General features: G+C 41.8%; 1 protein-coding gene across 5 annotated transcripts; it reads right to left on the bottom strand.

Moving 5' to 3' along the window:
- Nucleotides 1–263: 263 nt before the first annotated feature.
- STAMBP (STAM binding protein) lies at nt 264–27,856 on the bottom strand. 5 transcript variants are annotated; one of them, XM_059659405.1, is made up of 10 exons: nt 27,797–27,856; nt 25,811–26,028; nt 15,109–15,184; nt 14,746–14,841; nt 13,233–13,596; nt 10,689–10,813; nt 9,561–9,698; nt 3,874–3,986; nt 2,948–3,047; nt 264–923 (listed from the first exon to the last, which is right to left on the bottom strand). In XM_059659405.1, exons 2-10 carry the CDS (start codon nt 26,014–26,016, stop codon nt 867–869), a joined length of 1,275 nt encoding a protein of 424 aa, XP_059515388.1. In that variant the 5' UTR covers nt 26,017–26,028; nt 27,797–27,856; the 3' UTR covers nt 264–866. The 5 variants fall into 5 exon arrangements, 4 of the variants coding, with proteins under 4 accessions (XP_059515388.1, XP_059515387.1, XP_059515389.1 ...); XM_059659404.1 differs by having other exon boundaries at nt 27,318–27,837; XR_009447919.1 differs by lacking the exon at nt 3,874–3,986 and having other exon boundaries at nt 27,318–27,839.
- Between the last annotated feature and the right edge of the window lie 70 nt (nt 27,857–27,926).

Raw genomic sequence — 27,926 nt, forward strand, 5'->3', positions numbered from 1 at the left:
CAAATAAAGGCTCTATTATCGTCATCTGAAAGCTTTTAGGACCTAGGGAGGAAGTTGAGACAGCACCAAAATGCACAGATGACTTCTCAGCCCTGGGTGATGGCAACAGGTAGACAAGAAACACAGAACAATTAAAGGTGAACTGGGACACACCTGCACGGCAGTACATCTCAAATTTCATATTCCCTAAAACTAGACCTTTTAGTCAGCCTGTTCAGAAGAAGCTTGATCAAACAGATTGCTCTAGAGCACGCATGAACAAATAAGTTAATTGCTTTTTATTGTAGAGGAAAAAATATCCTGAAATATTTGTTAAATAACATATTAGTAATTCCCAACAAAATCATCCTTCAGGGTTGTCAAGTTCACCATCTGGTCAGACACAGTGAGCTGTCCCTAACTCTCATAATAAACTTTATTAACATTGCCATAAACCACACAAAAACCCAGAGATTTTCTGAATGGCTTCCAAATTTCTGCAAAGATGCCCTTAATTAGTCCAAAGGTAAACAATAAACAAGTTGGCAGAGAAATTAGGAGAGCTGAAAGAAAAAAATGTTAACAATTGGGGAATCTAGAACAAAGAGTATATTAGTGTTCATTATACCCTTCTTTCAAGTTAATTTCTTAGTTACAGGCAGACTGAAAAGTTGCTTTAGCATGATTGTGCTATTTTCCAGACTTGCCTAAAAATATATATTCAAATATTTCTTTTCAAATCAGAAATAGAAAGAGTTCTCTCCCAGGTGATACTCACTTTCTATTCTGCCTAAAAAAGCCTCCAGAACTTTATGGAAAGTTTAAATTAAGGGGCTACAGTACACTGATGTGGTTTTATAGTTCTTGACAGGTGTTTGGGTCAAATCTCATCGCAGGTCTGTGATGGTCACTGCTCTGTCCACAACAGTCACATGGCTGCAGCTCTGTAACAGAGAAAAAGCAAGAAAGGGGAAGTCCTGGAACATTCTGAAGTCATTTTTTAAAGTTTCTTACTTAACAATGCTCATTCTGGCTAGTGGTTCCCAGTTTGGAAGCCAGATTGCTACTTAACTGGCAGTTACTGTAAAGGGTCTAGGAATCATTACTTCCAACATGGGCCTATATATCCTTGTTTATTTTTCAAATGTATCTATACTCTAGAGCAGGGGTGGGCAAACTTTTTGACTCGAGGGCCACAATGGGTTCTTAAACTGGACTGGAGGGCCGGAACAAAAGCATGGATGGAGTGCTTGTGTGAACTAATATAAATTCAAAGTAAACATCATTACATAAAAGGGTACGGTCTTTTTTTTTTTTTAGTTTTACTCATTTCAAACGGGCAGGATCCGGCCCGCGGGCCGTAGTTTGCCCACGGCTGCTCTAGAGTCATTCAAAAGGTATATGTTTACCTAAAAGAATTGCTGACTTCATTGCCGTTTTTTGGGTCACTGTCAATCAGAAAATAAAGCACTCCTCCTTGCACATGGGGAATGCTCCCTTTTGGCATGGGAGCATTATAACTGAAGGGGTCTTTATAACTGAAAACCTGGACATTTTGGGGGATTGCACAGCCTCTGTTTTAACATCCTGGCCCCTAGACATTTATTACTTTCCAAGGTGGACTAACCTGTTTTTCTAACCTATACTTTAAGGATTTTTAACCTAATATTTTTTTCCTTTTTACTGAATTCATTGGGGTGATACTGGTTAACAAAATCATACAGGTTTCAGGTGCACAATTCCACAGACTAAGCTATTTTTTTCTTATAGATCTGTCAGAAAGTTGTTCTCATTCTCAGCTGAAAACTATCATTCCATGAGGTCTAAGTTTTAGTTCTGAGTCATAAGAAATACACCCAATATCTTTTTATACAACAGTTCTTCTAACAGTAAAGCCAGTTCTCAGATTCTCCCTGGAGTTTCTCTTCTAAACACCCCCAGTTCCCTTTATATGACAATGTTCTGAGTCTCTTTTCCAGATTGGTCACTTTCAATGAACCCTAAAGAAATAACACTCCAGCATGGAGTGGAGTGACACTATCACAGTAGAGGGGCCCAGCATGGAGTGGAGTGACACTATCACAGTAGAGGGGCATACTGCAACACATTGAACTTATCAGCAACTGAAACTTTTTATTCACAGAATTCAACTTAGGGGAAAAACTTCCTAAGAAGGTCATAAAGTCCCTATTATCTAAGTAAAATTCCAGAATCAAATATACTTTACTTATTGAGGCTTTTTTCCTATGATTTCAAATCTTTTATTGAAGTACTAGAAGCATGGTGCACAGATTCGTGCACAGGTGAGGTCCCTTGGCCTGGCTGCAGGGATCTGGCCAAAATCGGCTCTCTGACATCCCCCGAGGGGTCCCAGATTGCGAGAGGGCGGTTCTTGGGTGACACACCCTGGAATCGGGCTCCCTCCTCTCTGGTTCCGGGTGCATTGAGCACTTGCCCCCTGGTGGTCAGTATGCATCATAGCTACCAGTCAGAGCGTCTGTCCCCGGTGGTCATTGTGCATCATAGCTACCAGTCAGATGGTCGAACGGTTGACAGTTGCTTAGGCTTTTATATATATAGATAGGCCTGGCAACTGATATTAATAAAGAAAAAAACTAACAGTTAATAAGCCAGCTTACTGCACTAGGTATTTTCTGCATATTATCTCATTTAACCCTTTCAATAACTTTATAAAGCAGGGATTATTATTATCATCCCCATTTACAGGTAGAAAGGTGAGGCGCAAGAAAGTTACGTAGCCTGATCAAAGACACATGGTTCTTAAGTAGCAGAGCTAAGACTCCAATCTGTTTCCATCCCACACTGCCTCCCATGTATTAGGAAGATTTGGGAAGATAGGTGATAAGGCTAATCTTCTATGTGGGTCAGAAAGGCAATGCACCTCATCAGCTCTGACTGTCTTCTCTGCTTGAGGCACAGCCCCGAATCATTCTATGTAGGTACATACACAGAAGAGTGGTGGATCCTTGCTGTGTGGATGAAATCCTTTCTGGCGGCAGGAAGAAATCTCCTCTAGTCCATGGTCAGTTAGTTTAAAGAATCCAGTTCTGGAAAAAGAAAAAGCAGACCCAGAATCAAGCAAATGTGGCCCCCCAATCCCTAACACACGCATGCACACACTCAGCAGGGCAGAGCTCATTCTGAAACCACCTCAGAAGTATACTGGCTGGTAAGTCTCTTCTCTGGTGAATGAATCAGAGTTAGAGAATGAGTCATCACTGCCACCACACTGGTTTGCTAGGGGAATTCACAGTAAATGACAGGATTTAGAATGAAAAAGAAGTTAACATTGAGATAATGTTTGATTTTGAAATTCTCTAGTCTGACAGAAAATCTCTTAAAATTCCTATTGCTTCAAGTCAAACACTTCAAATTTCTTATGTCTTTTCTTAGAAAAGCGCCTAGCCCTAGCTGACCTAGCCCTAGCTGGTTTGGCTCAGTGGATAGAGCATCAGCCTATGGACTGAAGGATCCCAGGTTTGATTTTGGTCAAGGGCACATGCCTGGGTTGCAGACTCAATCCTCACTAGGGGGCATGCAGGAGGCAGCTGATCAATGATTCTCTCTCATCACTGATATTTCTCTCTCTCCCCCCCGCCTTCTTCTCTGAAATCAATAAAAATATATTAAAAAGAAAAGAAAAGAAAAGCACCTAAGCTGTTGCTTGGATATCTTTTCAAACAAGTGTACCAGGTTTATCAGGATATGGAGCCTAAAAGGAAGCCTCTTAGAACAGCCAATTAATACCACAATCTATATATTTTATAGAGAACGAGGTCTTAGGGATAGAGACCCTTTCCTCTGAGGCTTCCCCCCACTGCCTCCTTGTAATGCCCCCCCCACCACCACCACCACCATGTCCTATGTACTTACTCCTGGAACTTAGGGGAGCAAACAATGGCTATTGACTCCGGCAACATCAACTGATAGGAGCAGTGAGTGTGCAGGTCAACACTGGAGAGGAAGGCAGTCTGTGTGGGATGAGTCTGAGAAGAGAAAAAAAGTCAGAGACGCCCTCAATGAGAATTCACGGCTAACCCTGGCCCATGCAGGAAGGTAGAGTCAAATAGTCCTCAGCAGCTAGTGGCCACAGTCTCCTTCTCAAGTTCAAAGCCATTGCAGCCATGAGGGGGACACCTGAAGTTCATGATAAGTAATGAATTTCTTTTCCAGCAGCGTAAACAACTGTTGTTTAACGTATGTGAAGAGACTCATAATTTCTAATTGACCATCAAGACTTATTTAACTCCTCACAGGCTCTCTCTGCACAGTGAGAGTCATCGTTCTGTGGAACAGCTGGCCAACAATACTTCCACATGGTAGAAGTCAAGGACTTAACCAGTTAGACGAGCGATTCTCCTTCCTGACAGAGGTGTTAAAAGGTCAAACATGAGTCTGGGGCTCTTAAGGCAAAAGGGGCAAAGGCTGTCCACTGATAAAGCATATCCTCCAAGGATATAGAGGCAGGGGTGACTGGGATTTCACACAAAGGAACCTGTCTTGTTTCGGAAAAGGACCACGATATTGAAATGTGAAGTTAGAACACCATCTAAATGTGCATTCAGTTTATCTCATTTGTTCTCAATTATTTGTTTAATTAAGCACATTCTTTGTACACAAATGAACAACCATGTAATGATATATGTTCACCTTTGAGGGGGTGTGATTTTAGATAACAAGAAAGAAAAAGAAAGACCCAGTATGACTCAAAAAGTCCACCAACCTTCACTAACAGAAAAGCACAGGAAATCAGTAAGTATATTTGACCAGTGTTTTCAAACCCGCTGTGCAAAAAAATGAAGCTCCGCAGGAGCTTGTCGAAAGCACAGGCCCCTGTGCTCCACCCCTAGAAACATCCATCCTGAGAAAACTTCTGTTTTTTTAAAAAGCTCATTAGCCCTGGCTGGTTTGCTCCGTGGTTAGAGTGCTAGCCTATGGACCAAAGGATTGCTGGTTCAATCTCTAGCCCTAGTTGGGTGTGAGCGGGAGGCAACCAATCGATGTGTCTCATATTGGTATTTCTCTCTCCCCCCACTCCTCCTCCCTCCCACTCTCTCTCAAAAAAAAAATCAATGGAAAAAATATTCTCAGGTGAGGATTAAAAATAAATAAATAATAAAAAAATAAATAAATAACAGCTCATTAAGTGATTCTCTGTGCCACCTTGTCTGAGAAGCACCACTCCACAGAACACTGTGGAAGAGGTCTGCAGGACAGGAATGTGTTAGCTGGATGCTGACAGGAAACCACACACAGATCTTCACAGGGCGGGTATGGATTTTGGTGACGACAAGGGAAAAACAGTTTCTACCTGACAATAATATGATCCTATAGACTGCTAAGGACAAATGGCCTGTACCAACACATTTTATCCCATGGTTAGAGTCAGAAATTCTTTTTTTTTTAAATTAAATTTATTGGGGTAACATTGGTCAATATGAACACGTAGGTTACAGGTATGGGTTTATATGTTACAAGATCTGTACATTGCATCACGTGCCCACCACCCAAAGTCAGATCTTCTCAGAGCCAGGAATTCTAACTGGAATGAATGAGGCCTACACAGGCCGATCCAGACCTCCATTCTAAAGCTGGGTTGACTAGAGAGACAATATAGAGATACATATCAGGGGCTCAATAAATAACTGTTAAACTAAATAAAAAAACCTTGCCTTGCCCTGGCTGGTGTTCTCAGTGGTTAGAGCATTCCATTCCTGGTCAAGGGCACGTACGTACCTGAGTTGCAGGTTGGATCTTTTGCATTTTCCTCTTGCTAACTGTAAGATCTGAGCACACTTATGGTCTGCTTTTGTTTATTTTTAATCCCAAGTTAGGAAGGGATGGGACAGAAATATCATGGAGGAAATGCTATCAATTTAGGATCTAAATGTGTTCCTACCTGGGGCCTCACTGATATTAGAAATCCTTTTGTTTATTTGCCGTTAAGTTCTTTCTGAAGTCCTAAACAGTAATTATTCCTCCCATCTCCCCCATTTCTTAAACCCCTGTCTCTTCTCACTGGGTGGTGACTCTAGACTCCAACCTTGTTGAAATCAAGATCACCTAAACTGACTTTCCTTAACCCCTGCAAATATAACCTCAAAATTTTCTCTGCCCTGGCCAGGTGGCTCAGTTGGTTGGAGCACTGCCCAATATGCCAAAAGGTTGCAGGATTGATTCCTAATCAGGCCACATACTTAGGTTTCGGGTTAAATCCCTGGTCAGGCAACTGACTGATGTTTCTCTCTCACATCGATGTTTCCCTTTCTAAAAATCAATTTATTAAAAAAAAAACACATATCTTTGGCTGAGAATTTGTTTAAAATCTGTTTCTTTCTCTCTGCCTTCAATTCTGTCTCAGAGGAATGAGTGTTTTCTCCCCCGTATGAAGATGAATGTCCTTTGTTTAGTTTTGATTTGGTACTTTCCTACCTCCATACTTTTGATTTGCTCCTTTCCTGCCCTCTAAAATCTCCTCCACTGGCTCACTGGTGTTAAAAACACAATCAGACAACTAACAGACAAGAATGGAAACAAACCTTTAAAATGTTGAGCAAAAGAAGCCAGACACAAAAGAACACATATTATGCTAGTATAATTCTATTTATATAAAGTTCAAAACCAGGCAAAACTAAATATCTCATTATGAATACACATTTAGGTGGTAAAACTATAAAGAAAGACAAGGATTTCCAAAAAAGTCAGGAGAGTGAGGACGTGTGACTGGGCAGGAGACAAGGTGTGGGGGTGGGAGCATGCTTCTGGCAATGTTCTATTTCTTTAAAAAAAAAAAATTTATTGATTTCAGAGAGAGGGAGAGCGAGAAACATCAATGATGAGAATCATCAATTGGCTGCCTCTTGCACGCCCCTTTTAGGGATCTAGCCCGAAAACCCAGGCATGTGTCCTGACCAGAAATCGAACCCTGATCTTTTGGCTCATGGGTCGATGCTTAACTGCTGAGCTACGCCGGCCAGGCTCTATTTCTTGAACAATGTTCTATTTCTTGTAGTTTGTGTACATAGATGTTTGTTAAATGGTTCATAATTTAGTTTATGTACTTTCTTATATATATTATATTTCAAATGTAAAGGTTAAAAAAAAAAATCAAACCAAAACTCATATTCAAGTCCTTCATACTGAACTATAAATCAAGCAAATCTTCTCTTGACCTGGTCACTCCTGAAGCCACTAGGAATCCCCTCTCTTTCCTTTCCTTTAGGACTAGGCTCTTCAAAAATGTGGTGTGCATTTCACTATCAGCATAACCTCCATTCCCATCACTCCTTCAGCCTTTATAATCTACTCCCACTGCTGCCTAAAACCAATTAAATTGAGGTCACCAGTGACTTCCCCAAATCCAACAGGCTCATCCAGGTCATCATTCTAGAGCTCTCTGCAGCATGTGACATAGTTAACATCCTGAAATTTCTTCTTTTTCTGTGTTGTTTTTTTAATATATTTTTATTGATTTCAGAGAGGAAGGGAGAGGGAGAGAGAAACATCAATGATGAGAATCATTGATTGGTTGTTTCCTGCACGCCCCACATTGGGGATCCAGCCCAAAACCCGGGCCTGTGCCCTGGCCAGGAATCTAACTGTGACCTCCTGGTTCATAGGTCAATGCTCAACCACTGAGCCATGCAGGCTGGGCCTGAAGTTTCTTCTTAAAACGTTCCTCCTCCTTTGGTTTCTGTGCCTTGGCACTACCCTCATCTTTCTCTGACACCTCTTTGCTTCATTACTGCCTGCTTCCTATGTCCCTCTGGGTAGCCTGTCCCCAAGGCTTCCAGCGAGTCTTTTCTTGTTCCCCACTCTCCTCCAGTTCCTAGACTTCCAAGATCAGCTCTATGCAGAGGTTCCCAGGTCTTTCTGCCTTGGCCTTGCTCCCAAGCCCCAGCCCGATAACTATCTCCACCGATTTAATGTCTCACTAGTGCCTTCCATTCAACATGCTCAGACTGAACACCATTTATCCCACTTCCAAAGTAAGTTCTCCTCCTGGAGCCCAGTTTCTGCTTATGAGATGATCACTGCCACTCCCACGAGTCAGGCCCCAAATCTCTAAGTCATCACTGACCTTTACTCATCACCCTCTTACTCATTCCCCACATCCTCTGAAATCCTACATTCATCTCCTCCTACCCAAGTACAATGCTATCATCCTAGCTCTCATAATTAGATTTCATCACCACACAAATCTCTTAAATAATCTCTCTGCCTCAACTTATCTTAAAACTGCCTTTATTTTAATTTTTCTAAAGTATGGTTTGCTCTACTCAGATGTAAATTCATACTGTACACCTGAAATGAATATAAAATTATTTGTCATCTATGTTAATAAAAGAAGAAAGAATCACAAATACAGAAAAAAAAAAACACCTTTAAGGGTCTCTTCTTACTAAAAAGGAGAACTATTCTGCTTGTCTACCCAATGTATCACGTTAAAGCTTATCTACCACCATTTCCTGCTATGAACCATAAACTCCAGCAAACTCAACACTCAATGCTCCAGGCACCACCTGCCTATTCCAATGCCTTCCCTTCCATACAGAACTCTCCTTTGGCCCATCTTGTCAAAATTCTAGTAAATCATACCAAGTGATCCCTCCCTCCTCTGAATTCGACAGGGCTCTCTTTGCTCAAGGCACTTGGCCCATTCTGCCTCATGTGAAGAGTTATAACTTGTCTATGTGTCTAATTTCCTTCATGAAACCAGAATCATATCTTACTTAAATCTATAACCCCTGGCAGATAAGAAAAAAGTTTTCTACCCAATGGGGATACACAATGGAAGGCATATATTTATGTACTTAAACTGAATAAAGGACAGAGGCACATGGGACTGCCTCCCAGGTATTTCCCAAATTCTAACATACAAGTATGAGTCATCTTCCCAAATCCTGAAGTGAGCTGAATTGTTCGTATGTAACCCTGGCATGCAACATGAAAAGCAGCCTGGTCTGAGAGTGAGGAATTGAAAAGGAAAAGAAAGAAAAATTAAGAAATAATTTTTAGAATTTTATTTTACCTGAATATTACCAAAAGATTACATAAGATATGCAGACACTTGAAAATCACCTATATTGGTGGCCCTTCTGGTTTACAAAAAGGTATAGGCTGCTTTAAGAAAAACCAAATGCAAACATCTGAATTAACTTCCTTGGCTCATTTAAAATATTCTGAGCTCTATACTTTTAGGAACATATGGACTATGTATGAAGTAGGCATAGCCCATGTCCACTTATATTCTAGGCCAGCATCCCATCACCATTCACACTCACAAGGAATCTGGGACATTAAGAAAACAAGTTCATTTTTATTAAAAAATAATAATAATTAATTAATTAAAAAATTTTAAAGCCCTAAGTAGTTCCCAGAAATCAATGCTGGAGCACAAGCAGTCAAGTATGCTAGGGAAGTCGAGTGTGCATCCAAGGGAGGGAGACACAATCATCTAAATAATCTGAATGCGATTCACTTTGCTCTAAGAAAAAACTGGCAGTGTGTTTACAACATCGTGAGAGAAGGGACTGACCCGAGAGCGCGGCATTGCTTACATGAATCCAGCCCAGTGTGATGAGGCCTTGCTGATCCTGTATGAGGAAAAGCTCTTCTTCGTTCTCTGTGTTGCAATAATCGGACCCAGCACTTTGCTTGGGGATGAGAACGTGGGTGATGGTAAATTCATTCCTCATCTGTCGATGAAGAAAACAGCCCATCACGATTCCCAGGCACTTATGCCACCCCACTCTGTCACAGCAGTGGAAAGTTCAACATCCATAGAAGTGAAGGCCCATCCCACCCCAGTCTACACCTTGCTCCGAGTCCCCCACCTTGTGGTTCACAACCTTGGCTGCTCATGTGCATTCCCTTGGGGGCACTCTGCCAAGTCACAGATGCCCACAGCCCCATGGGGATTTCCTCTGAAGTGAAATGGGTCTACTGGTGGTTCTCGGGAAGCTCTGCATATAGTACCATTTCTCTTCCTTTGCTCATGTCTTAAGGAGTTTCCCTATCACTGTTTCTCTAAGTCCTTCTCATCCTTTAAGGCTCAGTCCAAGTCTATTCCACTTCATTCATTTATTTATACTTATTCATTCAGCAGCGAGTAATGGGTTCTGTAAGTGCCTCCATTCAATGTTCTTTCCTTCTTCAAAGTTCTTAGTGCTTGTATTGTACACACTATTCAGCATGCTACTTACCTTTGGTGTTTCTCTCTCACATCGATGTTTCCCTTTCTAAAAATCAATTTATTAAAAAAAAAAAACCATATCTTTGGCTGAGAATTTGTTTAAAATCTGTTTCTTATCTCCCACCTTGCCAAAGTGCTTGGGTTCTTTCTGTGGACACGTTACGTGTCGTATGTATTTCATACCCCCAGGTCCTACCATAAAGCAGGTGCTTGAAAAATGGTATATAGATAATGACTGGATCTTCCTACCAAGGGTAGAAATAGATATTTCTTACTACTGGCATTAAAATAATCAGTTTAATTCAAGAGACTCAGAAAATCGATCAGATATGGTCACCAAATTCAAAGTGACATTGCATTACGCTGCTGTCCATGGTTCCTTGGGCAAAGGGATTGGTAAAAAGAGTAACCGACCCTGTTTATCTTCTCTCAGAGCCACAGGAGGCCAAGGGGGGAAGAAACAGTTTCAGCTCAGCAAAGCATTTGTTTTTACCAGTTTTCCACAGAGAATTCCACATGTCTCTACTCCCCGTGCAGTGTTGGCACTGGCTAGTTGGAGGAACTGTGGGCAGAGCCTCCCGGGAACCACCATGTGGCGCAGCCCATCAATTGTAGGAGCTGTAATGGAGAAAAGGGAAATATCTGAGACCACGGGCAGAGACTTCCCAAGCACACTCAGAGTTGGCAACCCTGGGAGCGCAATGTCCTATCACTGCCACATCCCCTTTCCCCCAACTTCAGGCAGTGAGAGGGAATCTCATCCTAAATGGCAGACGAGAGAGGGTTATAAAGTCTTTTTTCCAACCTCTGACCACAGCTATTGGGAGTACAAGATTTCAAGAAAAGAAAAGAGGCTTCAGCCCAGCTGGTGTGGCTCAGCAGTTGAGCATCAACCCAGGAACCAAGAGGTCGCTGGTTCGATTCCCAGTCAGGGCACCTGCCCAGGTTGAAGGCTCCATCCTCAGTCGGGGGCGTGCAGGAGGCAGCTGATCAATGATGTTCCTCTCTCATCAATGTTTCTATCTCTTTATCTCTCTCCCTTCCTCTCTCTCTAAAAACCAATAAAAAGATATTTTTTTAAAAAGAAAAAGAGAGAGACTTCAATCATTCAAGTTAAGACAAGGGTAAACTACTACTTAAAATAAGTTTCTTCTGCCCTGGCCAGTTTGGCTCAGTGGATGGAGCGTCAGCCTGCGGACTGGGGGGTCCCGGGTTCGATTCTGGTCAGGTTGCAGGTTTGATCCCTGGTGGGGGGCGGGAAGGAGGCAGCCGATTGATGATTCTTTCTCATCGTTGATGTTTCTATCTCTTTCTCCCTCTCCCTTCTTCTCTGAAATCAATAAAAATATATATTTTTTTAAAAGTTTCTGAGCTATTCAGGAATTCTGTCACCATCTAATACAAAGAAATAAAAAAAAAACACCTCCTTGTTCAATTAAATTTTTACTTTTATTTTAATTATCTCTTTTATTTAAGATAAAAATATCAAAGGGTATGCCTTTCAAAGAAACACACCAGGATATATTCTAGATAATAGAAAGTAATATGGGCAACTACTTACTTCTGAATTTAATAATTTAGAAGAAAGTGAAAATGATAAAACAAAAAAATCCTTCTGGTCCGCATAAAAGGCATGCGCAAACAAAGCAGCTTATAAGCCTGTTCAGAATGCCAAGCATGGACCCAGTCCCTGAACACCAGGGAGAAACCCATGAGAGAGCCGGCAGGCTAAAATCAGGGGGTATCTTTCACAGTCATATTTTCATTTTAAAAAAAAAGTGAAAAAGGATGTTCTGCTTCTGCACACTTAAAAGCAAGATCTGGACCGCCGGAGAGGTAACAATGTCAGACCAGGAGCCAAGCAGTCACGTGGCAGTCTGATGCCGGAATCTGAGATTCTGAATTAAGGTTTGGCACCGTCTTTTCAACTCAATAATCACTTACCAAACAGACTCTGTGCTCAGCCCACAGGGAACACAGAAAGGAGTAACACTCAAGCCCTAAGCCGGCCAGAAGTTAAAGCCTAGTTACTGACTAAGGACTATACTACCAGGTAATGACCTTTACAGATAATAAGAGCTCTGGGAGTTTTAAGAACAGAATCGATTTTATTGAAGGGAAGAAGATCTGGGAAAACGTTAAGAAAATCAGGGAAGACAGAGAGAAAGAAAAGAGATTTTAGGTTCAGGGCAAATGTTAACAAACCTCTTTGGATAAGATAGTCCAGGGACTGTTATGGGAATATGAGAGTCCAATTTGACCAAAGTATAGAACATGCATGAGGAAAGAGTGTGAGAGATAAGTCTGTCGAGTATGTGAGGGAAAACCCTAAAGGCCAGGCTTCAGAGTCTAGCACCCCTGGCCCACTCATACATCGTCCTTTTAAGTGGATCTTCTGCAAAGCAGACTTCCTTAAATGACTACTTGAAAGCATATTCCTAACCAAAACGATCTATTCTAATAATTAAGGTATACTTATCAATTTGAAGCTATTGTTACTTTCTCAGATAGTCCATCACTGGTGAGAGGAGGAAAGACTATCGATGGTGTTTATGGCTGGACTGAATTATCACCTACTATATACAATATTCACCTTGACTAAGTTCCTTTAGGATCAGGAATGTTTTCAGGTGAAGTACAATTCAGTAGTGGCCCCCTTTAAAGTCAGCTGTCACACTACAAACAAGCAAAATAAATTTCAAGTGTCCTTTACAAAGGGCCAATAGTAGTCTCTAGTTCATTGAACATTTCAAATCTCTGTATCACCCTTTAAAGCTGAGGGTGGGACTTTCAAGGATATTATTATTTCTTCAGAAAACTGATTAAGATCCAGGTAAATTATATGGCTTAAGAAAAGGCCACTTTCATAATACAGCCAGTGTGACAGGATGCAGTCTAGCAATACTGATCAAATGGGAGCTGTGACCACAGCCTAATGAGTGGGATCATAAAGGTCATCTTTTAGGCAGAATCCCCCAGAATGACACACTGTTTAGCTGCAGCAGAGATGAAAGAGGACATGAGCAAAAGGACTCACTTTCTGAGCTGTGCAATGTTCCAGGTTTCAAGGACCGGTCCACCACAGGTGGCCTGGCAGGCTTCACAGCTGTATTACAGTCTGAAGGCTGTGTGGCTGCAACAGGTGCCATGGGGGACACATCTTGGGAGGGCTTCTCCAAGTCAGGCACCAGTGGGCCGCCTAGGCCAGGGTCCACCTTCCCAAACTCCTGTACAATTTTCAGCCGCTCTTTTTCTAGTTCTTGGTTCCGGATCATCTCCTCAAAGGCATGGAACTGTTCCTGCTCCAACTGTTGCTTCTTCTGTTGTGCTACCCTCTGTCTTTCCTTTTCCATCTCCTGCTGGATGGCCCGGTTCCGGGCAGACTCTTCTGCTTCCTTCTTCTACAAAGAAAGAATAGGAGGACAAGGCTATTCAGCAGGGGGACTTCCCAAAATGCGCTTCTGCTCTGGCCTGATTTCCCAACACAGGATTCACGCTCCCTCAGTACCTCTGCACACATGGAAGTCACCCACTCCCGTCTATCTAGCCACCATACACCTATTCTTCAAGGACAGTTAATGTCCCATTCCTCTCAGTACCCTTCCCAATGACTCTAACTAATGTATTTTCTTTACTGAAATCTTGATGCAACTTATTGTCTGCATTTCATAACTGGTATCATATACAGTTTTATTCTCTAACTGTGCCATGCATACATTCTAGATCCCAAGTAAGGCTATAAAATAGAACCAATTCCAAACTTAAACCTGCTATGTTGGGGTTTCTATTGAATTTTTAACCCAAAATGAAACCTCTGAAATGTTCTGGTGATCAGTTCAACACAGAATGACATTTTTAATGAACAAGAAATATTAAGTACTAATCTCCTCCATTAAGGTTTTCACTCACTCGGTGCCTTAGAAATATATGCCTCACAGTCCTGGCCAGTGAAATCACTGAGCGGTGGTTAGAGTGTTGGTCCATGGACCAAAGGGTCGCAGGTTGGATTCCCAGTCAAGGGCATGTACCTGGGTTGCAGGTTTGACCCCCAGCCCAGGTTGGGGCTCATTTGGAAGGCAACTAATAGATGTTTCTCTCTCTCTCTCCCTCCCTCTCTTCTCCCTTCTAGTCTCTTTTAAAAAGTCAGTCAATGAAAAAAATATCCTCCAGTGAGGATTAAAAAATAAAGAAATATATGCCTCATAACTGTTCGCCTCTCTGCTGGTTTTCTCCATCAGTCCAGAACAGAGCTCAGCAGAGCGCTGCAACATAATGTGGAAGTGCCTGCAGGGTGCACTCGCATCTGATACAGACCACTGATGGCGCCCTGGGAGTTCCTCCGCATGCGTGAACTGACTCTTCCTAACAGGAGTGATTTGAAAATGGCTTGGAAAAAGGTGGACAGGCAGGCTAAATCTGTGTTAGAGTACTCAGCTTAAATACTTGCATTCTACTTTTCTGAGTTCTGGTACTTGCCAAAAATAGTAAAGTACCACAGGGCACAGCCTAAGAAGAAAAATTAATTTCCTTTTTTGTTATTATATACTCACTTTTTCTTCATTATGTTCTGTGTATTCTTTGGTATATCGTTTCAACAGCTCTGCCTTCAGCTGTTCTGCTCTGGGAAATGCAATCTCATTTAATTTCTGACAGATACACAAAAATACTGAAAATTAGAATAAGTCCAAGCTAATTAAATAGAAAAGTCAAATTGGCAGTGGCAACAATATTTCCAAAAACAATTTGAAATACTCCCTATGGTACCATCCCTGCTATTTCACACTGATCTGGTGAAATGGCCTCATCTCCGATTGCAGGTTTGATGCTCAGATGCAGCCACTACTACTTTACCCTGAAGTCAGTGTGTGCCACTGCAAAGCTTTTAGATGGCGACAATGAAAATGAAGACCCACCTTTAACGTGTCTTTCTTTTCAGGAATGACGGCCGATTTGTAATCTCGATGTTTTGGTAGTTTCTCAATAAAGAGCCTAAGGAAACGGATCAGAACGGTAAGGATACAAAGAAATGTCCAAAAGACTCTGAAGTAATGCACCTCTCTTTCCTGCAGCCACTGCATGACGGGGTCCAGATGTGCAGATGAGGGGAACAGACCCATGCAGGAGGCCATGTTTCCCCAACCACCGCCAGCATATAAAGGGCAACAGAGTGTTTCTCTTTTCTCCCAAATCAGGCCCCAGCCGCAAGCACCAGACTCCCACAACAAAAACATGGGGGCGGGGGGGGGGGGGGAGCCTATCCTCTGCCCAAAAATACATTGCCAAAGACATTCTTTTCTTCTTGGAAAACATTCAGGCTTCCAAATGAAAATAACTCAGTCACAAATAATTCTTCAGAGAAGAGTTTAGCAGCCAAGGGCAGGAAGCTAAAGGAAAACCCATGTTCTATTTCTACTCGTAGCCCCATGTGACCTTTAACTTTGGCTTGTTTTCCTTTGGGATTCATGCTCCTTCAAGGAATATTCCTTGCACCATATAAACACTGAGAAGCTTAGACAATACCTGTATATAACATGTTCGTGTTATATGTATGACATACACTATGATCTCTGATGAAAAGTGCTCAGAAAAACGTAAGTGCTACATTTTCTCTTTCAGTTCTTGTCCTTGGCTGTGAAGCTCAGTGGGAAAAATAAATGGACTCAATTCACAGACCTCTAACATTTAGGATGTCTACTTGGAGACACTGAAAAAAAAATGGAAATCTCGTATCTTATCAGAGCCCAAAGTGGCGAATTCAGAATTTCAGTGTCAGCTCTAGAATCTACTCTTTTAACTGCTACACCACACTGCCTCCACATGGTTCCTGTTGGAGGGGTTCTGAACAAAGGGGTGTTTCTAAACATTTTTTTGTTACTCTTTACCCAAGAATATTTTTTCCATTTTTTTTTTTTTTTTTTTTAGAGAGAGAGAGAGGGAGAGAAAGAGAGAAACATTTATGTGAGAGAGACATTTTGGATTGGCTGCCTCCTACCCATGCCCAACCAGGGCTGGAGATCAAACCTGCAACCCAGGTACATGGCCTTGACCAAAAATTGAACCCACAACCCTTCAGTGCAAAGGCTGATGCTCTAACCACTTAGAACACCAGCCAGGGCCAACGGGATCTTTTAATAGAATTAAGTCATAATAAATACAAGGCAAGACCCAAAACAAATATGTTGAGGGTAGCTTGCTCACAGTTATGCTCTGCTATAGTTGGGATTAACTGAGTCTTCCATTTTCTGCCCATGGACAGGAGAAAAACAGAGGAGGGACCCTCAGTAGGGGGAAAAGACGACAACCCCTACTCTCCTCACCATTAAAACAAACCCTCTTAGAGCCCTCTCCTTTCAATCCAAGACCTATCATGCTGCGATAAATTCTCAAATCAAAATGATTTTAAAAATCTTCCCTGTGGGTTCATGAAAAAGATATAAAACAGCTGCCTTGAAATCTAAAACAAGTAGATTTATTCAATCATAAAGTCCTCAAAGGATAGTAAGATGAATAAGACACAGTTCTTAAGTTCAAGAGACTTCCAATTCGGTGACTCTCTCACGAGACCCTAAAGCCTAGGTTTGTGTTCACCACCTCAGCAGGCTGAATGTGCTTTGAATTGAAGCTAAATCAGCCAAGGATGTACTGTGTCATATAAACACCTCACTTTCTGTTCGCTTATGCTCTCAACCTGAAGGAAGAGACTGTAAAGTCCCGGAGGCCAAGAGATTTCTTTCTCATGCCTCTTTGTGTATTACTCCAACACCAATACAGTGCCTTGTATAAAGAGGCACTCAATAAAGATCTGATTAATAGAATGGACTTAAACTTCTGGATGAGCTGAATGAAAAAAATCAAAGGGTAAATAAAAAGTGTATATAGTATGCTTCCTTATAAGAAAGGGGACAATTATATATATGTATATCTATATCTATTTATATATACTTATATATTTTACTTATGAAAATCTAAAGAAATATAGGAAGTATATACATAACTTATACATAACATATATATATATATATGTATATATATATATATATATATATATATATATATATATATATACACATACATATATATACACACACACACACACACACACACAAATCAAAGTAGGGGGCAGGGGAAATAGGGTGGATGAGACAAGAGTGGGAGTAATAGAATCTAGTTTATAAGTAAGGATAAAAGTTTCCGACCTATACATGAAAACCTTTCTCTTGTTTCAACTGTTGTCCATTTTCTGAATGGGGACATATGGGCAGAAGGGACTCTTAAAAACAAAAACTGGACCCTGACTGGTTTGGCTCAGTGGATAGAGCGTCAGCCTGCGGACTCAAGGGTCCCAGGTTCAATTCCGGTCAAGAGCATGTACCTTGGTTGCAGGCACATCCCCAGTAGGGGGTGTGCAGGAGGCAGCTGGTCGATGTTTCTCTCTCATCGATGTTTCTAACTCTCTATCCCTCTCTCTTCCTCTCTGTAAAAAATCAATAAAAAATATATTTTAAAAAAACTGGGCAACATAACCCCTTTCCCATACTAGAGGAAAGAGAGCTTAGTGGTTTGGAGGACAGGCTCTGAAGCCATCCTGCCCAGGTTCATTCCTGGTGTGGCCATTTACTGTGACCTCAGACAAATTACCTAATCTCACCATCCCTCAGTCTCTCTCTCTCTCTCTCTCTCTCTCTAAATATATATGTATACATGCATATACATATGTACACATATACATATACATATATGTATATATGTGCATATATATATATATATATATATATATATATATATGAAGTAGAGAAAAACAGTACCACCTGATAGGATTGCTGTGATGCTTAAAGAGATAACAAAAATAAAGAGCTGAGCACAGTGCCTAACATATAGCTAACATCTACTATGTGCTCATATAACTGTTTTTACTAATAAATAAACAAATAAAAGATATGAACAAGAAGAAGAGATGTAGATATTAGCACCACGGCTAGAAACGTTCAAAGCATAGAAGAGCTGTGGCCCAGATGTATACTGTTCTCTGGGGTTAGATCTGGTTACAGCCTAGAAAGAGGATATATACCAAAACAAAGAGAGAATCATTGGCAAAAACACAAGGAAAACTACCTAATAGAACAATTCGGGGAAAAGAGATAAAGAGAAAAGTAAACACAAACGGTGAATAAATATATGGTATTGTATTCAACTTTATCATGAAAGAAATTGAAATTAAGATATCATTTTCATCTTTCAGCTTGGCAAAGTCTTAAAGGTTAATTACAACCAGTGCAGGCAAGGGTACAGGAAAATGAGTGTCCTTATACACTCTTAGCAGGACTATAATTTGATACTATTTTTTTTCTTAGGGAAGGGAGAATGTGGGATACAACTATTAAAAATTCAAAATGTGTTTGTCCTTTAAACTCACAATTCCACTTCTAGGAATATATCCTACACAATAGTACAAAGGTATATGTATAAGACTATTTTATATAGCATTGTTCATAAAAGCAGGGAAAACTAGAAACCTAAATGTCCATCGATGGGATTATTTAATAAATTATGGTGTACCCAAATGTGATAAATAACATAATCACCCATCCATTGATCCAACAAATAGTTACAGAGCATCGATGATGGGGTCAGGCATTACTGTAAAGGCTAGGGATTTGACAGTGAACGACACAGTCACAAATCCTCCCCAAAGAGCGTATATTACAGTGGGAGAACAAACAACAAACAAACAAAAAGTGGATAATCAGTGCAAGGAAAAGTCATTGCTAGAGAAGGGAAATGGGTAATGGGGGCGGGGGGGGGGGGATAGGGATTAAGGTTTTAGATTGGCCAGCTAAGGGCATCACTGGCAAGGTGGCATTTAGGTAAAAACTGGAAGAGAGTGAGCCATGAAGAGATCTGGCAGAAGAAATAGCCCTGAGGCAAAGTGAGATGAATGAGAATGTCCTGATATGGAAAGATAGATAGGACTGTTCAGAAAGCAAGATGTAGAACAAAATATATTGTATGATTTCATTCATGCTTTAAGAAACAAGGATACACATGTGAGCCCATGTGCTTGCACGGGCATAAACATTTTCTTGTATATAACAGTAGTTACCTCTGGTAGATGAGACTTTTCACTTTAATATTCCCTTGCTGTATGTTTTGAAAAAAATAGTTTTAGCCATGAACAAATATTAATTTTGTATAAAAATAATTAATTCAAAAAGTCAAGCAGAAATTATATAACATGAATGTATTAAGGACTCTCATTTCATTTCTTCCAATCTTAAAAAGTTAATCAGCAAGGTGAGCATAATCAGAGATGAAGACCTCTTTGGTTTATAAACCCCAATTCCAGTAGTAACCATTTTCAGGACAGGTGACAGACCATTTTCAGAAAGTGGGTTTGTGTTTCAGGAGGCTCAGAGAGCAGGCAGGAATTGCTCTGTAACTCCCTTCTATGTAGTCTAGTCAATGACCATAAAAAGCTGTGAAAGAATCCACTGCCTGGATTACTGTCTGTGCTCATCATGAAAATATGTGCTGCTTTAATATGCTGAAGATCTGTCTTCTACCCCAGGGTCTGCAAAAGGCAAAGCATTCCTACAGCAGGGAAAACCTCTGAGGCGGGGAATGTGCTTGAGATCACTCAGATGCCTGAACTGCTCCAAGGAAAAGAACAAACATACCTTTTAAACTCCCGAATTAAAGGATCCACAAAAGGTCTAGAACAAGAACAATGACTCTCAATAGTGGGGGTGGCAGAGGAGTGGTGACGTGAATGCCTGCCCCCTCCCTCCTGTCTCCTCAGTTGTAATAATTGCCAAAATGAGCCATTGTTACTGATAGAAACAGACCAAGTAAAACGCAGTAGCAAAATAGAATGAGAATAGAGCTAGAACATTTTTCCTACTCTTAGGGCCTGATGTTTCAAGAATCAGAATTAGGGTCTTAATGATATCTGTAAGAAAAATAAAGCTACATTTATTGATCCAGGTCAAGCCCACCCAACAAAATCCCAAATTAAACCCCAAATCGAACAAATTTAAGTACATGAGCTGCTACAAGCCACCTCTCTCTCATTCAACTCTCCTCCAAGCCTAGTTCATCATATTAAATGGTCCCAATTCATCATATACTAGTAAGGGGAACCATATACAAGTACAGACTCCCCATATCAGTCTCGCTGTTAACACTAATACTAGTATTCATGCCACTCAAAGTAACATCAAGTCAGAAAATATCAATTTCTTAAGAACCCCTTTTACTCATTTTAAAATATACTAGTATATTTTTGTATTGATTTCAGAGAGGAAGGGAGAGTGAAAGAGAGATAGAAACATCAATGATGAGAGAGAATCATTGATTGGCTGCCTCCTGCATGCCCCACACTGGGGATCAAGCCCACAACCAGGACATGTGCCCAGACTGGGAATTGAATTGTGACCTTCTTGTTCATAGGTTGACGCTCAACCATGGGGCCATGCTGGCTGGGCAAGAATCTCTGTCCTCTTAATCTTACCACCCACTTGCCTACTTAGTAGTTTATTGCTACAATTAAATGCTCTTTTCTGAGCCAAGAGACATATGAAAACATGCTCAAAGTCACTAATCATCCGAGAGATGCAAATCAAAACAGCAATGAGGTACCATCTCACACCTGTCAGACTGGCTATCATCAACAAATCAACAAACGACAAGTGCTGGAGAGGATGTGGAGAAAAAGGAACACTTGTGCACTGCTGGTGGGAATGCAGACTGGTGCAGCCACTATGGAAGACAGTATGGAGTTTCCTTAAAAAACTGAAAATGGAACTCCCATTTGACCCTGTGATCCCACTTCTAGGAATATATCCCAAGAAACCAGAAACACCAATCAGAAAGGATATATGCACCCCTATGTTCATAGCAGCACAATTCACCATAGCTAGGATCTGGAAACAGCCTAAGTGCCCATCAGTAGATGAATGGATTAGAAAACTGTGGTACATCTACACGATGGAATACTATGCTGCTGTAAAAAGGAAGGAACTCTTACCATTTGCAACGTCATGGATGGAACTGGAGAGCATTATGCTAAGTGAAATAAGCCAGTCAATAAAGGAAAAATACCACATGATCTCACTCATTCATGGACAATAGAGACCATTATAAACTTTTGAACAATAATAGATACAGAGGCAGAGCTGCCTCAAACAGATTGTCAAACTGCAGTGGGAAGGCCGGGGAGGGTTGGGGGGCAGGAGGTAGGGGGGTAAGAGATCAACTAAAGGACTTGTATGCATGCATATAAGCATAACCAATGGACATAAGACACTGGGTGATAGGGGAGGCTAGGGGACTGTCTAGGGCGGGGGGATAAAATGGATACATATGTAATACCCTTTGTAATACTTTAAGCAATTAAAAATAAATAAATAAATAAATAAAATAAAATCATAAGCTTAAAAAAAAAAATGCTCTTTTCTGTAACAGCAGCCTCTCATTCTCCATAGGATCTTTTCCATAGCAAAAAAGATGCTCTAGAACAGTGGTTCTCCACCTTGACTGCACATTAGAATCACCTGGGAATCTTTTTAAAATCCTGATTTCTGGGCCTCATCCTCTGGAAATTCTGTTTCTTTGTTATGGGGTGGGGCCACAACATTAATAACAAAGAAACAGAATTTCCAGGGAATGAGGCCCAGAAATCAGGATTTTAAAAAGATTCCCAGGTGATTCTAATGTGCAGCCAAGGCTGAGAACCACTGCTCTAGAATCTCCCATCTTAAAACACACACCACATTTTTATACAATCCTTATCCCCCTTCAATTACTTCCTCATTTTTCCACTTTACTTCTTATCCAAACTTCTACAAAGAGTTGTCTATGCCAGGTCTAGGCAAACTGTGTTAGTGGGTCAAATCCAGATTACCATCTGTTTTTATACATAAAGTTTCATTGAAACACAGCCATACCCTTTCATTCATGTACTGTCTATGGCTGTTTTCACACTACAAAACAGAGGTTGTGACACAGATCAAATGGCCTGCAAAGCCAAAAATATTTACTATGTGGTTCTTTACAAAAAGCCTGATGACAGTATACTCACTTTCTTACTGCCCATTCACCATTCAACCCACTCTAATCAAGTATTTCTTTAATCCTGCTATGAAATTGCTTATCAAAATCACCATCATGTTACCAAATCCAAATCCTCACCCATCTGATCCAGCTGGCTCCTCTCTGCAAACACTGACCTCTTTTGACTCACGGTCCCACTCTCGCGTGGACTTCTTCCTGTCTCTTGAACTTTCCTTCAAAGTCTCCCTTGCTGGCCCTCCTTCTACTAACCAACTTCAGGGCTCAGTCCTGGGCTCCTTTTCTCATTCTATAGTCTCATTATCAAGGATTCTTGATCCTTTTATGTGCTACGGACCCTTCTGGCATCTGATGAAACCTACAGATTCCTCCTCAGAATCTTTTAAAAAATATAACTAATTAAAAAAATAAATACAAAGAATTACAAAAGAAGCCAATTCTACTGAAAAATCATTTTCAAAATATGAAAAATTCTGATGTGTGCTTTTTTACTAATGTGCTTTTTTAATGCATTTATTAATGTATTATTGCTGCATTAAAAACAGGATCTTGTCACAGATTTAATAACTGTACTATAATTATGAGGTAGTAATAAGTGTAAATGCTACCTTGAGATATCAGTAAAAATTATAATATGATATGAAAATATCTTGATTTCAACTGGTGACGTGACAAAATTATAAATACAGGCATATCTCATTTTAGTGTGCTTTACAAAGGCAAGACCCTCCACCAGCAAAAAGATTATAACTGGCTGAAGGCTCTGATGATGGCTAGCACTTTTAGCAATAAAGTATTTTTAAATTAAGGTATGTACACTGTGTTTTTTTAGGCATAAGGCTACTGCACACTTAACAGACCAGAGTATAGTATAAACAGAACTTTTATATGCACTGGAAAATAAAAAAATTGATGTGACTCACTTTATTGCACGATTTGCTTTATTGTAGTGGTCTGGAACTGAACCCACAATATCTTCGAGGTATGCCTATATTATTAATACTACTGTCATTTGAGGCCTATATTCAAAATTGAGGGAAATGCTAAATTTCAGTTAGAGTTTAGTAAAAATAAGAAAAGTTTTTCCCAACCAAGTTCATGGACACCAAGTTCTAGCTATGAATCCCTGTGGAGTTCCTGGCCCCAGATTAACAACATCTGTGCTAGAAGGTCTCCGTGGTTCTCATGGCTTCAGAACCATTGTGTGCTGAGGACTCCTGCATTTGTATTCCCAACTTAGACTTCTCTGAGTTCAGATTGGTATATTCAACTTCCTACTGGACATCTCTACTTGGATATCTCACAGGCATCTCAAATTTAACATCTTAACATGTCAAAGAAAGCCCAGGCCTGGATGGTTGTGACTCAGTGGTTGAGTGTCAACCCAGGAACCAAGAGGTCACTGGATAGATTTCCAGTCAGGGTGCACGCCCGGTTGCGGGCTCTATCCCCAGTGGGGGTCAGCCGATATGTTTCTCTCTATATATCCCTCTCCCTTCCTCTCTCTCTAAAATCAATAAAAACATATTTAAATAAAAGAAAGAAAGAAAACCCAGACCTGAACTCTTTTCAACACCATTCTTCCCATTTCAGTAAATAGACCACCACATCCTAAATTACAAAAGGAAGAAAGCCGAGGTCAATCTTCATACCATCGTCTTTCTCAAACTATAAGTAAGTCCCATGAACTCTACCTCCAGTGTACCAAATCCATGCCCCTTCAAGCCACCAGCCCCACTTCTGAATGGCTGTTTCCTGACTAATCACCCTGTGTTCTCTCATACTCCACCATTCACCACACAGCAGCCAAAATTTATATTTTTAAAATATAAAAAATAAAAAGAAAATAAGATTAGGTCACAACCTCACTTAAAACATTTCAATGGCTTTCTATTGCTCTCAAGATAAAACCCAAACCTATAAGGTTCTACAAGATCTGGTCCTGCCTGCCTCTCTGACCTCACCTGGAGCCATCCTTCTTCCTCTCTTGCTACCCTCCAAACACCATGACCAGCTCTATTGTATCCTTCAAGTCTCAGTTCAAATCTCATCTTCTCAGACAGACTTTACCCTGACTACCCTATTTAATTAGATATTGCTTATTCTCGGTCACAGCACGCTCTCTGTTGCTTTCATAGCATTTTCCTCATTTTGTGACTAGTTATTTGCTTACCTCTTTTTAAAAAATATATATTTTTATTGAATTTTTACAGAGAGGACAGGAGAGTGATAGAGAGTTAGAAACATCAATGAGAGAGAAACATCGACCAGCTGCCTCCTGCACACCCCCTACTGGGGATGTGCCCGCAACCAAGGTACATGCCCTTGACCGGAATCGAACCTGGGACCCTTCAGTCCACAGGCCGATGCTCTATCCACTGAGCCAAACCGGTCAGGGCTGCTTACCTCTTTATTGTCTTCTCCCATAACTAAAAAGGTACACCCATAGGGGTAGGGGCCATTTTATCTACTAAGTATCCAGGTACTAGCACAGTGCCAAGTCTATAGTAGGTATACACAATATATATTTGTTGAATGAACATGGTCCTTGCCCTCAAAGCACTTCCTATGTCAGGAAACAGAACTCAGAAGGCCCTTCAGAAAACATCCTCAGGTGAGGATTAACAAAACAAACAAACAAAAACCAAAACAACAGAACATTGCCAAAAGGAAAAACAAAAGGCACAGAACCTACATTGAGTTTTGTCTCTCCAAACTGTGGAACAAAGCATATCCCTAAACCCTGAGCTTGTTTCCTCATTTGTAGAAGGGGAGGAGAATGTACACTACTAAATGCACACAGAACTGTGAAGGTCAAATGAAATAATCCAGGTTAAATACTCTGTGAGCTAGTAAGAGCCATACAAATACACTGGTACTATCAAAGGCCCTGGTACTATCAAAGGAGACTAGGAATTATATGAGACCCTTTAACTTTACTCCCTTCCTAAATGACATATCATTATGACTGGGAATTTAGGAGTTATTCCTTGTTAGTTGCACAGAATTTCTTTTATCTATGCTACCTACCCTACTTAAGATGCTAAGCAACTGAAGGGAGCCACACAACTGTAGGCAGTCAATACTTATTTGATGATTTGCATCATATAAGTTAAAAAAAAAAAGGTAAGAAAAAAACTTTTTCCTGAATCACTCAATTTGCTACAAAATAAATAGAGGTGAGGAATTCTGACTCTGCAAAACCCCAACATTAATCCTATGATTAACAGAGAGAGGAAAAACATTCATCAATACAAAACAGGTACAGTTTAACCACCAACTCTCTTGACTAACAGCTGGGCCATGTAGGCACAGGCCAAGGAATTAGTCTCTTACTCATGAAATTACTGAGTCATGATAATAACACTTTAAGTACTCATGTCTTTGAATGTCAAGGACAGCCAATATGTAGGAGCTACCAGCAGAAATGATTAATGCTAATGATGACATAAAGTTCTCTAGTTTTAGCAATTCTGAACAAATAAATGAGCACAAAAACAGGACGAGCGAGGCATCAGTCACCGGAAAAAGAAACTGGAGGTGTCTTACGTCATATACTTGTTATAGAGAATGTAGGCATGTTCAATGTTGCCTTCCTCGGAGTAAATGGATGCCATTCGGATCATCTCGACTCCAGAGCGGAAGTACCGCCGGGGTGGGATGTCTTCGTTTATCTCCACTGAGCTACCCATCTGGGAGAGGGCCCTCACCCGATCTTCGGGAGCGAGGCTCCTATCTCCATGGTCACACATCATTACCAAGAAGCTCTGGGACAGGAAGGAGAAAAGGGGTGGCATCAACAGCATGGCCCATATCATCCCAGCACAACCCAGCACACAGTGTGTTTATTCCACAAACCTCTACCTTATGAAGACATTCAGAGAAAAACACCATATGCTATGGCTCATATCAAATAAGGTCTCATTCCCACAAGAAGGTTGAGACCCTCAAGGAAGCCTCTATCACAATGATGAGAAGATGGGCAGACTCAACATCCCAGTCCCTGGGCCATCATTAGGTGGGACAAGGAGCATAACTGTAATGGGCCACAGGGGATTCAGCTCTACCCTTCACACTAATGACTCGGTCACTAAGTGGCCCTGTCCTCGGCACCCTAAAGGGAGGGGCAGCATCTTATGTTTTTGGCGTTATTTCTCCTCCCAGCTCCCTACTCCCATCTACCCTGGTACCTGGCAGAGTACACTTAGGGAGCTTCCATGATGCTAACCCACTTCAAGTCTGGTTATTTTTATTCGGCCTGAGAATACCTGACATGTCCCTGTGGTGTGCTTTTTCGTATTTGAGCACAAGGTTAGTTAGGGAAACTGGTCTGGGGATGAATGCCCACAATCCTAACTTTGCTCACCAAACCGCTATTCCCGTCAATCTACATCATTCCTCATGGGCACCAGGTTAACTTGGACGCAAAAACACCTGGGCGTTTTCCCTCCCTGGGTCTCAAACTGCGGGTTAACTCCACAATCTTTCTAGATGCCGCCGCTGTGAGAATCGGATCCCAGCTTCCAACCGGATGCCACTCTACATCATCTCCAAAAAGAACCGGGGTACTTGATGCACACTGAATTACAGCGCATCCTAACCAGCTGCTGAATATACTACAAGCTATAGCAGAATGCCCTTTTGGAATTCAAGGCCCTGTGCCAACGGGCCCCATTTTGTCTTTCCGATCTCAAACCTTAGCCCTTCCCAAAGGAGACCACTGGCTTCAGTCGGGATCCTCATCTGCCCAGAAATCCTCACATTCCAGTTTCCTTTCCCGCTCCCACCCCTGCTCCCCGGAGCTCGTGCTCTCCTGGCCAGTTCTCTCTCTAGGTCACATTCCCTCCGTTCAGCCTCCTTTCTAACACACCCTCGCTAATCCTACGAGAGCTGTGGGGACGACCAGGGATGCAAGGCGTCCCAGCTCCCACAGGCCTTCTCAGGGGCTCAGAAGCCGCCAGCAGATCTGAAAGGTCCCCAACTTGCCTCCTGAGCACCCCCAGCCCAGGACCCCTCAAGCTAGCGGACGCCGAGGATGCTTGTCACGCCTCAGTACCTCTCGCGAGAGGATGCTCGGAGTCGCGAATGCAGCCTCCTCTTGAGGCCAGCGAGTGGGGCCGGGAACTGCAGGGCCGAGCCACTCTCCAGAGCGGAGCTCAGCATCCGCGGGAAAATGGGGGAAGGTGTGGAAAAGGGCTGAGGAGGAAAGACCGGAGGAGGAGAAAAGCAGCCGCAGGAGTGAGCGGAGACGAGTGGACAGGGGCCGCCTGACAACTGCCTCAGGCCTCCTCCTTGAAGCCACTCAAGCCCAAGTTGCCAACCCGGGACAAAATCATCCCAGGGCTTCGGGTCTTTGGAGAGCGAGCAGCCGCGCCACGCCGGGCCTGGCTGGGGGAGGGAGCCGGCCGCGGCCTCGCGCGCGGGGGCCGGGCAGTGGGCCCGGGGGAGGCGACGGCTCCAGGCCCCACACTCACGGCGGCTGCTCCCCTTGAGTCAGACCACGCTCAGAGACGGGGCACCCGGACCCTTCCCCACCTGTCCCTGGGGACCGCACTCGGACTTCCGCAAACGTCACTTCCGGCGCCCGCCCCGCCCCGCCCCGCCCACTTTCGCTGGTTTGTTTCATTTCATTCCCGGGAATTTAGGAAGGGGGGGGGGTGAGGTG

The sequence above is a fragment of the Myotis daubentonii genome, chromosome 12 (genome assembly GCF_963259705.1).
Source record: "Myotis daubentonii chromosome 12, mMyoDau2.1, whole genome shotgun sequence".
Taxonomy (NCBI): Eukaryota; Metazoa; Chordata; class Mammalia; order Chiroptera; family Vespertilionidae; genus Myotis; species Myotis daubentonii.

Bases quoted from the DNA above. Each gene is read 5' to 3' on its own strand.
- STAMBP (XM_059659405.1), bottom strand. From the start codon at position 26,016: ATGATGTGTGACCATGGAGATAGGAGCCTCGCTCCCGAAGATCGGGTG. The intron at 9,699-10,688 runs GTAAAAACAAAT...CTTCATCGACAG, and splicing joins GAATTCTCTGTGGAAAACTG to ATGAGGAATGAATTTACCAT. The intron at 924-2,947 runs GTATGTACCTAC...TCTCTGTTACAG, and splicing joins AGGATCCACCACTCTTCTGT to AGCTGCAGCCATGTGACTGT.